The 15,127-nt window shown below is 36.1% G+C and overlaps 1 protein-coding gene across 1 annotated transcript in view; it reads right to left on the reverse strand.

Annotated features, from left to right (window-relative positions):
- Positions 1–15,127, reverse strand: part of DIAPH3 (diaphanous related formin 3) — a 236,270-nt gene that overhangs the window by 131,791 nt on the left and 89,352 nt on the right. Inside the window, exons 18-19 of the mRNA XM_084520348.1 lie at positions 1,939–2,034; positions 882–976 (exon numbers count right to left, since the gene is read on the reverse strand). Of these exons, the coding sequence (XP_084376474.1) occupies positions 882–976; positions 1,939–2,034 (191 nt within the window). The remainder of the gene's footprint in view (positions 1–881; positions 977–1,938; positions 2,035–15,127) is intronic.

Below are 15,127 nucleotides of genomic sequence, written 5' to 3' on the forward strand. Positions count from 1 at the left end.
CAACAGAAGGCCAAGGTCTCAAGTGCCAAAAAAGAAAATTCCAGCTGGATAAACAAGAAAATGTTTTTCCACCATAAAGGTAGTCCAACACTGGAAAATATATCCAGAAAGACTGTGCAATCTCAATCCTTGGAGATGCTCAAAACCTAATGGGAAAGGTCCTAAGCAATCTGCTCTAGTTGTCCTGGCTACGAGCAGAGACTGGACCAGATGACCTCCAGACATTTCTCCAAATGTTTTTTTTTTCCCCATGGTTCTAAAATAAAGCATTTGTATTAGAATTAGTTTTATGGAATTCTTCAACTTATCATCCTTTAAATAACTCTGCGAATAGAAAAACATAAGGAACTTTGAGTATCTTTTGTCTTCACACAGAATCATACTTTGAATAAAATAATATGGAAAAGAAAAACACTATCCAAATAAGCTCTAAGGAAGAAATGTGGTCAGTGTGGATGTCCTAAGGCAAGATTCTAAGTAAGAGGAAAGAGAAAAGAGAGAGTAGAAGAAAATATCCCTTTCCACCTAGTTTTCAACAAGAACAAAAGATTTGTGCAGCTGAGCCTGGGGTAAAAACAAATTGTAAAAGAATATACAGTAACCAGGGAACAAACATAAGCTGTTTGAATATACAAACAAAAATAAAATCAATTTAGGTTTAGATAATAGGAATACAGAAAGTAGAGAACATCAACTCAGCTACTTTCATAAAAAAAATAGCTTTACAAATATAAAAAGAACCGGAGTTCACAGAAAAAAATAACTCTTGCAGTGATTTAATAGCCAAACAGTGTACATTAAGAGGCTTTTTAGGCACAGTTTTCTATTTGATGAGATGCTTACCCTGAAATACTGGGATTTCAAGTGTCAAATTTCCTTACCTGAATCATGGACTCTGACAGCTGTGTTTCATCTACTTCCAATATCATCATCTTGATTTCCTCGTAAGGCACTCGGAAAGATCCAAGGAAAATTGCTGAAATAAATATTTAACCCACAATTAAAGAAAACAATTTATTTCTTCTTATAAAACATCAATTAAGTAGGGTATAGCATCTAAAGGTCAACAAACAATACACATAAGAGAAGTAATATACATAAGAGAACAATTTAAAGTGTATTTTTATTTACTGTTCTCCAGTAATTCCAGCTTTCTCCATCCATTTGTCATGTGTAACATCTAGCATCAAAGAACACTTAGACAAGTCTACTCTCAAGGACAGTCATTGCCACCATAGTATTTTGTACCAAGATGACAGTTAGGCTTTTTTCTTCAACAGTCTCATTAGTGCTTTCTCACAAAAAAAGCAGCTCAAGAAAATTACCACTACCAAAACCATATAAGCAGTTAATACATATATATACATACATATATTATTTTTTTCATATAAACCTGTTTATTTCTTCACCATTATAAGATCATTTCTAATTTTTTTTCTGCCTGCCTTTAGTTACCTATTCATTATACCACTCTCGTCTGCCAAAACTTTGGCTTCTTTATTTGTGTATTATTGTGCAGTGTACTGATTATTGCTTTCTTCTGCAAAGTGCATGAGGGTTGGCCAGACATCTTGTAGACATTACTGTCTTTATTGACTTTTTGGTTGTGTGGGCAGTAATCCTTAATGAATATGTTGAAAATAAAGACAGGTAGTAGATATTCAGCTGTATCCTATTTATCCTATTGCTTAGGATACCTAATGAAATAAACTCATTCTTAAATGAGAGATATTGTTTAACTGTTTTCTGGGTCTTTTCTTTTAACATATATTTTCAATTGTATTAACTTACATGTTTGAGTTTAATGCCACACATATAAAGCATACTCTCACACATTTAACCAAACAGTGGTTATGAGGTAGTCACACAAGAGAGAAAGACATTTTTAATGGAATATTAATATAACATTACTTTATCATAAAACCAAAATCTACTTACACAGATTCTGTGCAATCTTTGGGTCCAGCACTTTTAATTCCTTGATTCGTTTCTTAATGGATTTCTTTTCTTCAAAATCTTCCTCCTCTTTTTTTACTACCAAAGTAAGCACAAACACACTCACTGTTAGCTTTCGATATTTAGATGATATTTAGAGAAAACATTAATGAATACAGAACATATTTCCTGCCAAGTGTAGTCAATGCACAAAGAGAAGAACAAATCACTGAATATACAAACAAAAAATAGTGGTTTTGTATTTAGTGCTCGTAATCTTTAAGTTTTTGTTTGTCAGTCAAATTTGTCAGCATGTTAGCCTTCTAGAACAAGTTTGTTTGTTTAATATATGACTTGAATGAAGATGCTAATACTAATTGTAAGAGTTGTCTGAGGACATAAAAGAATCCTTAACATACCGTGCAACTGACTTCAGTCAACCTGGCCAGGTTAATACACTGAATTGGATTTTAACAGTAACAAAAAAAAGGTAAAAAAGAAGGTACATAAAGAAGGTATGTGAATACCTCTCAACATTGAGCAATAAAGAAACAACCCCAAATTATGTGGTTTTGTGCCCCCTTGTCTAAACAAATAATTATCATAGACCACAGGCTCATTCAAAGACTAACATTACCTTGGAATATAAGTGAGTACATACTTATTAGCTATTTTCCTTATCTCCTCCAAAAAGATGTTTTTTTATATATATGATGTAATCACCTTGTTAGAAAATAACATAAAGGCAAAGTGATTGCATAAACACGCATTAACAGTGCTGGAAATTCTGGCTTATTCTTTCTTTTCAGATTATAGTTCATACAAATAGGATCTTCCAAACACATTATACAAGCTGAATTTATTTCTCATTATTTACACACTGTCATAAGAATTTTACTTAAAATAACATAGATGTTTGATAATGTGTTACTAGGAAAAGAACCATTCCAGCTATTATGGAAACAAAATAAAAGACCAAAAACAAACAAATCTTTCCTTATATCCAATCTCCATTGTTTTTTAATTCAGCACAAATCTTCACTGTCAAACGTTATTCACCCAATGAATTCCTATTATTTACCTAATTATCTAGCATCTGAAATTAGTTTCCAAGCTTTGCAGTATGATTGTCCTAAATTGTCACACATGCTTCAAATATTTGAGTAGAAAATATATGGTAATAAAAGTATATACCACTGTCTTCAGGAGATGGATATAAATGAGAAGGCTTGTCAGTAAGACTTGTCCTTTTGACAGTAGCCATATCATATACTTGCCTGCCTGATTACGGAATTATTAACCCCAAAATAGATAACCCAGTCTCTCTGATCTGGGAAGACATTCATCAAGCCTAACATTACCCTTGAATGCACCAAATCTTATATTTCAAAGATATATATTGAACCTATTTTGTGTTTTAGTAAATGGAATTGTTAGGATTACAATTTCTAGCTCATTAATGATTCCTGACAAAACCAGATGTAGTGTGAATTACCAGGAACACTTCCCTAAATTGGAATGACTTCTGTGGATTTTAAAAGAGAGCTTTGACAGCTACGACATTCTTAAAAAAAAAATAAAAATGTATTTTTCTAAGCATAATAGGTTTTATTCAGGATAAGAAGACAGATTAAATGATGTCTTGATGTTTCTTGATGTCTTTGAGCTGTGTTGTCCAGTATGACTATTACCAAAGAGATAAGAACGTAAAGACCTCACAGAGTGATTGAAGGAACTGGATTCTAGTCCCTTTTGTGGACACGCAAATTTGAATCATCTTCCAAATCACTTTTAATACACTACACCTGCTAGGCAGCATGATGCTGCTTTTGAAGATAAGCCACAGTGCAGAAAACAACCTGGCTTTCCAAAAGATGGAATCACAGAACTAAGACATAAAACAGTCCTTGGAAGAAGGACAGATATCTAGGGTCCTGGCAAGTGGATTACGAAAGGCACAATCCACTTTAGTTATTTTCCTTGCCCTACCCAGAACCAGTTGGCCTTGAGTTTCTTTTAGCATGGATTTATCAAAGAGGTTATCATTCTCCTGTCCCAGGAAAACTGAAACACTTTGTTCCCTACACATGTGAAAACAAAGGAATAGGTTTGAACCATCAGAGAACTCAACATCCTATGCTCACAATAGGAACAGAATGACACTAGAGCTACCAGACAAAAAGGAGGTTGCCACTAAAATTTCATTATTTTTTTCTGGCTATGCTTTTAGTATAGTCCTTACCAAATCCAGAAGGATGTGTTGGGGGCTGTAGATCTCAAAATCATACAACTGCTTTCTCCAGCAGTAACTCCTTATTGACTACATGCTTAAAACTGTCATTCTTAACAGTTTTGAGTTGCCTATCTAATCAGTGCTGCAGCTGCAGATGCCACTACATCCGTACAACTCTGTGGCACTGATTCTACACCATTTTTATGTCTTACTAGTCTGAACCATAATGAAAATACAGTAATAATTTACATCTAGTCTGGAACATGACAAGTCGTTATTTTATAGGAAACAAAATAATTTCCTTAATAATAACACTAATATACTGTAATTACTTGAATTTACTTAAAATTGACCTGATAGCCTTGAACTAGGAATTAAATAAGGGCTGAAATCGAAACATATTTACATTTTTCTCAGGGTAGAAAACAGTATCCATGCACTACAAGTCTCAGAGATAATACAAAACTATACAAACATATAAAAAAAAAAAAAAAAAAAAAACAGCAGTTGCACACAATTTTAACTCTCAACTTTGATATCAAGAAACAATGCTGCAAATGAACTAATTCTCTCTGGAATTTTCACCAAAGAAGAGGTTACACACAAAGTTATAGCAATACTAAATGTATCATAACCCTAAGGAAAAATATATAACTTACTCCAGGAACTCATGCAGGTATTGTATGCAGTTATACAATTATGCAACAAACTAAATTACTGCAAACTTACATGATACTTCTTCAGGAGAATTCAGGTCACATCCTAATGTTGTTGCCAGCAGAAAGAAGCAAAGCATACATATTACTTGTTTTCCCCATAGGAAATGTTGTACTTCGCAATGAAAACTCTGATATTTACTACTGCCTCTAGAAAATTTTACCTAGTTTGCTGACTAATTTATAAGAGAGAGGGAAAAAAAAAAAGAGAGAGAGAAAGACACAAAACTACTTCCATAAATGAAAAAAGAAGAAAAGGAAAAAGAAAAAAAATATATTAAAAATTGAATAGAGTATCTGAACCGGTGAAGTAAATATCTAGATTATAAAGAAAATAAGTAATTAGACTTTTACTTGGGGAGGGCACTGGGACAGGAAGGAAAGCATATAGAAAATAGAAAAGATAGAAAATGGAAAACTTCTGCTTACACGGGAAAAAGAGAAAGCAGCCCACTGAGAGTGGGCAGCTGCTACAGAAAAGAGGTGGCTATTGAGGATAATAGTGATAAGACATTCTTGTTCCATACAGAGAACAATCAAACCAGGTGATATCAAAATGCATATCCAGCTCTCATGGCTCCTGAAGCTGGACCATCATATTATACCATTGACTTATTTCAAAATCAGATGTCTTTTTTCAGGTATTATGCAACTAGACGGTAATGTCAGGTATTAATTCCTGTACACCCTCACATATTCTGTCTCCATGCTACACCTATTAGACTGTGGCCATACACATGGTCCAAGCATCAGACCTATAGCATCTTTGGCCAGTAGCACCTCATCTGATGCTCGGACGTCTGAGTCTGAGAAACAGAATGGTATAAACAAGCAGTCTTCATTGCACACCCTTCACAGTTCCAACCATAGTTCCTTATCTCCACAGTTCCACATCCTTACTAACGTAAGGCCAAGATTAGCAGTTCTGAATGTGCAGGTGAACAAATAGCTCAAATGAGTTTTAGCTATTAGAAAGGTTGCTTTTTATTGCCTCTTTCAAATGTCCATATACACATTCAACTGTAGTCAACTCTCTGTAATCAACTCTCTCCATCTGTGGCAGCGATCTGAATGAAATCAGAGCCTGATGGGAGTGGTGAGAAGACTATTTTACACATATGACATTGCATTTGGAAGTCTATAGCATAGTGCTTTATGAATATGTGGATGGCATCCTACATGAGCTAATTTATTGATATTTTACACAAAGCTTTTCAGCCTATTTCTTCAGTATTCTAATGTACCACAAAATACCCACCTTATTAAAAATTATAACCCCTTAACAATAGGACAGGTATTTTGTGATACATAGAAATACTGAAAAAATATATATTTGCATGAGAAAATCATTGAAGCATTATAATATGTATGAGAGTTAAAGTAATTATAATATACCAATGCCTTTTCTTATAGCTCTGTAAAAGGTAAAAACATCCAAGAAGGTGTTCCAATTTGTATTTATTACCTAGCACCTTTTATATTACTTAATACAGTCTTCTTTCAACTATTTCTTGTAAATGTACATCCCATTTAATGCATGTAAATAAGTACTTCAGCTTAGAATCTTTATAGGTGCATGCATCCTGCCCACTGAAACACTATACAATCATGGCATGAATAGGTGGAACAACACAAAAAATAAAACAACAAACAGGTAAATACATACGTATCACAGACAGACATATCAGGTCCTTGTTTGCAAGAAGACAATGATAACTGGCACAGGCTGATTCATATGACAAGAACTAGTACACTGGCAAAAGTGATTAAACAAATAGACTTAATGTTTGGGCTTTCAACCTCTTTTCTAGGAACGAACTCCAGAGTTTATAGTTACAGAGTCCTGCTTTTGGGAAATCAGTCAAATAGCTAAACTAAGTCATTAGGCAAGGTTTTTTAAAGCAGAAATACTGTCTTAATTTTATTATTAAAATATAAATGCAGTTATACTGACCAAATAGTTTCTAAATGACTATAACTTATTCAAAAAACAATGACATTAGACTCTCTAACGTCCCTCTTCCATTTTTAATGAAGTTGATAAAATCTTAAAATAAAATCCAATTTTGAAATTATACATCTCAAGATCTAAAACCCTGTGAGCAATATGATATATATAAATCAGAAGAATTTGTTTCTTAGCTATAATCCAAACACTTGATTGATCCCACACTAGAACTGAAAGCTTTAATCGAGATTCATTCAACTCCAGGAATGACATAAAACTTCTATAGTTTTCCTGTGAGAGGAAGAGAAAGAAGATACAGATGTGCCTTCCGCTACAGTAGTGTTGGCTGAAACAGGAAAATTAAAACATACTTGTGTCCTCAGCAGTAAAGTTATTTCGTCTAGTTCCAGCGTACATACAATTCTCCTGTGATTTTCAAGACCTTCCCATTTTAAGATATATTCCTATCACCAAGACATAGCTGCTTTGGCTTACAAGGTTGACCCATCACTTGGCAAAAGCTATCAAAAGCAGAATAACAAGATCTGAGTGCAGTTGCACCTGAGGTGAGCACAGATGATCAAAGAAGTACAGCAATGTTACCTACTATTCCATGAAATAGGATGGCTGACAATTGTTCAACTCTTCCTTTCTGGGTCTGTTATCTGAAAGGAGGTATAGAACCTCACAAGTGCTGGACAATGAGCCAGCACAAGTCATTAAGTACAACAAGGCAACTGAAGCTGCAAGACTCAGTTACCAAAAGCAGTTAGAGCTAGAGCTAGATTGCTGCACCTGAAAACCTCTTCAGAGGAATAACTATGCTCTGTTGGATCCAAAGTCAATTTCTTCCATGGATGTAGAAGAAACAAGGAAGAAGTAAAAGAAGTAGTCTTCTTGTACGAGAACAAGAACTTGCTTCCTTGCAAGTCTTCATATATTAGCATTTCAGAGGCTGTCAAATTCACAAGCAAAATCTTTTCATTTAATAATCCTCAACAGATTGTTCTTCCATACATTTCTATAATTGTTTTTTATATCTGATAAATTGTAAACATTGAAGTCCTTCAGCACAGTTCCCATTCTTAATTATGCACTGTACAAAGAAAGACTTACTTTTATTTGTCTCCATAATCTTGATCAGTTTTGCTATATCTCTACTATATCTTTTAATAGCAAGAACAACCATACAAAATATGTACGATGCAGCAAAGCTTGGAGTTGCACAGCAATGCATTTTTTTTCATTATTTTGTTTTTCTTTCCTAACAGCTCCTAAAATCCTACTTGCTTTTAACCATTACTGAGATAGAGAAGACTTCACCAGTGTATGAACCATTAATTAATAGTTAACTAATTCTGCCCTTTATTAATCGTTTTCTACAATATGAGCACCATGGATATCAACTTCCATAATCACAGATCCTCAAACATGAGGATAACATGATCCTTTTCAAAAACTATCACTGCATTTGCCAAGTGCTTCCTTTCCTGTGACACGGGCCTGGGTTCTAACTACAGTTTACACAGAACAGTTCATAGGGCAGTTTTAGAGCTGCTTCATCCTTCAGTTCCATTAGAGTTCTTGGGTGAATAACCCGTGGTCCTAGCAGTCTGTTCTGTCCATTTTATTGGTCTATTCTAAAACATCTACTGACAGTGCAAGTTGGGATAGAACCTCCAATGGAACGCTTCCCCCAACATCCTCCCCAAAAAAATAATTTGTAGACAGTTTCACTATTGGATACATTGAAGTTATTTTAATCTTTATAATTTGGAAGTGGAAAAGAGGGTTGTTACTCAAAGTTTCTTTTATTTTTATTTGGTAGACATTAAAATTGGTAATTCATACTTTTCTATTGCATTGTTATTAAAGTCTTTCCCCATGCTCAAATTTCACTGGTATGAAAATTTTAACACCTTATCTCTAATTCAGTAAAGCAGTAAGAATTAGAAGAGCACCAGAAAGTGCTGAAGCCACTGAAATTTAAACACAATCATACTGTTAAGCAAATCTGAATGAAAAAGGGAACTTTCAAAGATGTGGCTTATGCTGCTCATCTATCTTCAGTAGTATACATTAAGCAGCATTAATGTGCCACAGCATTTCCCTACCTATGCTGTGTTGCTGGTTACAAGTAAGACTATTAGTTGAAAAAAATGTATTTTTTTTAAATCTTCTCATGAACAATTCCTAATTTCCTTGATGTCAAAACTCTCTCAGTTTCACTAAATGGTTTCCAGAAGTTGGACAATGACTTATTTCTAGACCACAGTCCAAGGTACAAGCTATCTTTAGATCTCCTTACAGTGATTTTTTTTCAAATTGTTATTCTATTTATCATCATTTATTTACAGAAGTAAAAATGCCTTTTACCCATTCATATCTTTATTCACTGTACAGTCAAAAGTCATTTTATGATAATATATGTTTTTAGCCCTTGACTTTCAAAGATTCGAAGTCTGGACTGAGCATAAACCAATGTAAATCTTTTTCTCTTCTGTTTCTTGTACAACAATCATATCTGTTTGACTGAGTGAAACTTTTAATTTAAAAGCACACACGAAAGGTTAACCTGATGACTACGTTTAAGGACTCACTCAGGACTTACTCTTAACAAAATAGCTATCCTTGTCTAACAGACTCAAGTATAAGCTTCTCATACAATCATAAAACAGCCTAGGCTGGAAGGAACCTCAAAAGATCACCTAGTCCTACCTTTTGCTTATGCTTTGCAGATTCTTAAGAATGGAGAAGTAGAGAAGCATCACAAGTTTTTCAAACATCACTAATATTACCTAATTCTGTTAACGCTTCAGTAAAAAACAAGCTGTAACAAGCAATTTCACGAGGAAAGCAAGACCACAGTTATAACTCATTGCACAAACTTACTTGCTAAGTTACCTTCAAATTATTATTTTATCAGTGTCATTATTACTTTATCAGTATCTGATCGATAAGATCCTTGAAGTACTTTCCTCCAGTCCAAGAAGACTCTGAAGATAGAAAATCTCCAAAGCACTTCCTATGGCCAGAAAACAAATGCCTGTACAAAAAAAAGATTCACAGTACAAAGTATTTTAAAACTCTAGTTTGCCCTCCTGAGTTCTGCAAAGTCCTTCTCTCTTCAGTTTAGCTGTCTCTTGCTAGAGCAATTTCCTCTTGCCATTACCTCTCTCCCTTATTCCCCTTGAAGTCAGTGTCAAGTTTCCCACTATAAACACTTCACAGAAGTGAGAATTCAAGCACCTCAAGTCTGCAGTTTTACAAGTTTTCAGCTGTGGACACACAAAACAGAATGCAAAGGAGGGCAAAAAAAGTAATATTAATAATTATGGTACAGCATAGAGCACAGCAACAAGGGAGTTAGTGGAATTGTCCTACATTTCCCATTTAAAGCTCTTTCCCCTTAAATTTACAGTTCTTAAAATAAATAAATAAATATTTGGAAAATATGCTAGTCTTCAAAATCATCAATGAAAAGAAACCTTAATTATTCACTAAATTGATTTAATTAGCAAGAAAAGTTGTAATTATGAATCACACATATACCTTGAATTACAAAGCACAAAAAAAGTCAAAAGATTTTTCGAAATAATAAAAAGACTGACTTCAGATATAAATAATTACAGCGTGCAATGACCATTGATTCCATTACTTTAAATATTTGACCTAATTCAATTCAGAGGTTTAGATAGAGTTTATCTGGCATGTTTCTATTTCTGTATACACCACATGCTCACCCGTTAAGACATAAATTAATATGTACTTTTTTTTTAAGACCATAAATTTCCTTTTTTGTCTTTGTTTTATGAAGTGTATATATAGAACATAAATGAATTCATTTTTTTTTTATTAGTGCCAGTCTTTAAATTTAACATCATATACTACTCCATCCTAAAAGATTAAAGAAATTTGGAGGATTACAGTTGTAGAGCAAGTTCCAGCAAACTACTCAAGAAGTTTACTATGTATTAAAAGTTCAAATACATTTTCAAACAAACTAACAAAAAAATGAATGCTTTTATTGTTCTGATAGCAATATAAAAAAGCTGAAAGCATCTATTTTGAGATTTACCAGTTTGCTAGCAAAGACCGTATTTAATGTAAGTGAAATCTCTTTTCTGTGCATATCATCTAAAAATCCTTTGGTTAAAATATACAAACCCAGCTTTTACACAGAAAAAGAAGGACAGTTTTCCTATCTAAGCCATGTTAAGCATATCTCACTTTAAATCCACATGACATTAGGAAAAAAATGCCATGTTAACCATAAATTTCTTTGTTCTAAATTATTCTTTGCCTCACATAAATTTTCCCATCCATGTAGTTAAAAATAAATGTTTAAATTAAATGTGTCAATGCCTTCTTAAAATATAAAGATTTTTGAGTATTACTTTGTATTAAGAGAACTATACAGGTCACCAGATGAAATACTGAAGCTGCAGTGTCATTACGCAGCTCACATTAGGCAGACATAGCTTAACACCACTGATAACAGAAGTGAATCCATCCCTCCTCTTCCTCAACTCAGCTTTTCTCCTGGCTGTATATTCCTACCACTTATGAAAGAGGTAGCACAGGAGTAGGGCAGGATTTCTAACAAGAGTATGAAAGAAGGTATCAGGCAGCTCTCTTCCCTTCGGCATCAATGAAGTGATGTGGCTGCCCAGATGCTCACAGAACATCACCTTGCAACCCCAGTTCAGCAGAAGCTGGGATTGCATTTGAAAAAGGCTGTTTCACCCATTTTCCTGACACTTTACACTGACCAGCATGCTTTTCTATCTGTACAGCAAATACCAGACGCTAGTTTTCAATCATATCGGTTCCCTGCCCCAGTTGAGTGCATAGCGACATAAACACTTGTGCCAAACTGAAACATGACATAAACCAAATTAATGACACTGACTAACGTTAAATTATAAACAAGAGTTACACATCTTCAATTACAAATTACCTTCACCTTTAAAGATACTTCTCTCAGAATATTACACTAGAACACCCTAATAAGACATTTTTTCATAATTAATTTTATCTCCTCAGCGTAAGATTTAGAGCAAACCAGAACCATCTATATCTACAGGTAAGTTGAAGACTCTTCTGACAGAAAAACGATTGCTTTAAAATCTCGTCTCCTTCCTTTAAACTGCAGCTTTAATTTCACTTCATAAATTCAGGATGTGCTGTACAGTCTTACCAGCACTCAGCTCTCAAAACCATTCAGTGCTTTACTACATATCCTTGCAGATGAATGATATGTCAAGATACAAAAAGGACAACTTATACTAATAATTATGTAAAAGTCATTTCATTACAAACACACATTGCGCTCTTTCGTAAGTGCTTTCATTAAATTCATTTTCAAAGTGTACACTATGTGTTCTGATGTTATTTTTAATTATTTTATTAACGTCTGATCTCACCTGAAAACAATTCAAGATCTTTTCAACAGAGAAACAGTGGATCAGGCTTTTAATCTAATTCATCAAGTGACTGCACACAAAAAAAAGACACGACAGCAAAAGAGATGTGGTAGTGCAAGGGCAGGAATGAATGATCTGATACAAGAGGCACAAAAAACTTACCAAGCTAGCATTGTCAGTTGCCTTACATACCAAAAAGAAAGAGGCAAAACTAACCTGACAGCAGATTGTTCATTAATCTATGGGAAGAAACAGCAGTACATAAGACTCCAAAATTGAACGGGCTGAGGGGAGAGAACAACCAAAATGGGATTGCTAGGGCAGAGCTAGCGTACTCTGAATGAAACTGAATGAGGAAGCCCCAGTCATCAGGTGGACTCAAAAGCTACGCAGACAACAGAAGGCCAAGGATGTCACACATGATGGCACTTCCTCACACTAGCCCCTGAAGTACCTTGAACACCTGATCTGGATAGGTCATTTCTACCAACCTGAGATATCAGACATGATATCATCAGACACCAGCACATAATGAGTGTGCATTGTCTCTAGATCTCCAGGTTAAGGGCATTCTGCTGAATGGTAACTTGAAAGTAGCAGCAACACACTTGCAGGTCAAACGTTTAGGTTTGAGTCTTCAGTGCAAAACTGCTCACTGCTGCAGCCAGTGGAAGCTGCAAAACCTGGGAGGCTAGTGGCTATGGCAAGAGACGGGTGAACCACTGGAGATTTCCCATCCTGCATTTTGCAGCCAAGCCTCTTCTTCAAACGTTACAGTGGCACTTGGTGTTCACATTTACCTTATGTGGTATATGGGGACAGAGGAGAGAGGATGAAGTAAAGCAAATCTATCCTTTACTTGTAAATTTTTGCAACTGGAATACTAACCATAGTGTTGTCTAAGAAATGTAAAATAGGAACTCTCATAATCCAAAGACCAGGTCATTGGATCACTGTCCGCTGATATATGGAAACACAACATACACACTTTTTATATTTCTATTAAACTCTACCTTCAAAATACTGAGCTCTTTTCTTAAAGATGCATTCACATGATAAGTGTGCCAGAACCTCTCTGATCTAGTTGACTGGAACCAATCTCGAGTTTAAATTTACTCATGGCTGTATTATCCTGTTCCTCTTCATTTAAACAGTTCTTTTCCCATCCTAATGCTCTTCTTCTAAAAGAAAAAGAAAATATCTTAGTGCTACACATGATCTTTGCTTCCTCTTAATTAAAGAATTCAAATCCATTTTAATCCCTTCAGCTGATGTTACCAGCAGTTTCTGTGCATCTGTGATTTAATCTGTCTCAGGTCTGGGACAGAAGAAGTGAAAAATCACGTTACAAAGCATGAATTGCAAAGATATTAATGACAGTATTTCCCTACTGGAAACAGTTCTGTAAAATCCAGAATCTGTTCTGCTCTTTTCCCCTTAACCTTTTTTTTTTTTTTTTTTTTTTTTGGGGGCGGGGGGGCAACAACAGCTGATACATACATAAACACATACACATGCATAAAGGCCAAGTAAAAGTAAACAATTCTAGTGCTAACCTTAAGCCTATGTTCAAATCCAGGCATAAGCATCCCCTCATTTAGGCTCTGATACCCTGACAACAAGAAAATGCAAGCTCTATGCCCCGCTCTTATATAACGTAAAATGCATTTGAATAAACCAGTAAAGAGTTAGTTTACTTCAGACAGCTTCTTTCTTAGATGATTTATTACAAGTTTTCTGCTCTCTTGTGGCATACATGTACACTTGTTCTCATGTTCTCCCTTCTCAAACACCACTGGTACCCTCCCACTTTTTAAGAAGTCAGTCAGCTGCTGTAGTTCTCCAGAAGGCATTAACAAAGGGGTACTAGCTAGGCTAAACAAAGATGGTAAGAAACATTTTTTGACACCGTCTCCCACAGCATTCTCCTCAAGAAACTGGCTGCTCTTGGCTTGGACTGGCACACGCTTCGTTGGGTTAGAAACTGGCTGGATAGCCGGGCCCAAAGAGTCGTGGTAAATGGAGTCAAGTCCAGTTGGAGGCCAGTCACTAGTGGCGTCCCCCAGGGCTCGGTGCTGGGGCCGGTCCTCTTTAATATCTTTATTGATGATCTGGACGAGGGCATCGAGTGCACCCTCAGTAAATTCGCAGATGACACCAAGTTAGGTGCGTGTGTTGATCTGCTTGAGGGTAGGAAGGCTCTGCAGGAGGATCTGGATAGGCTGCACCGATGGGCTGAGGTCAACTGCATGAAGTTCAACAACGCCAAGTGCCGGGTCCTGCACCTGGGGCGCAACAACCCCAAGCAGAGCTACAGGCTGGGAGAGGAATGGTTGGAGAGCTGCCAGGCAGAGAAGGACCTGGGAGTGATGGTGGATAGTCAGCTGAATATGAGCCAGCAGTGTGCTCAGGTGGCCAAGAAGGCCAACGGCATCCTGGCTTGTATCAGGAACAGTGTGACCAGCAGGGCTAGGGAGGTGATCGTCCCCCTGTACTCGGCTCTGGTGAGGCCGCACCTCGAGTACTGTGTTCAGTTTTGGGCCCCTCGCTACAAGAAGGACATCGAGGTGCTTGAGCGGGTGCAGAGAAGGGCGACGAAGCTGGTGAGGGGCCTGGAGAACAAGTCCTACGAGGAGCGGCTGAGGGAGCTGGGCTTGTTCAGTCTGGAGAAGAGGAGGCTCAGGGGCGACCTTATCGCTCTTTATAGGTACCTCAAGGGAGGCTGTAGCGAGGTGGGGGTTGGCCTGTTCTCCCACGTGCCTGGTGACAGGACGAGGGGGAATGGGCTTAAGTTGCGCCAGGGGAGTTTTAGGTTAGATGTTAGGAAGAACTTCTTTACTGAAAGGGTTGTTAGGCATTGGAACAGGCT

The sequence above is a fragment of the Aythya ferina genome (genome assembly GCF_964211825.1).
Source record: "Aythya ferina genome assembly, chromosome: 1".
NCBI classification, from domain to species: Eukaryota; Metazoa; Chordata; class Aves; order Anseriformes; family Anatidae; genus Aythya; species Aythya ferina.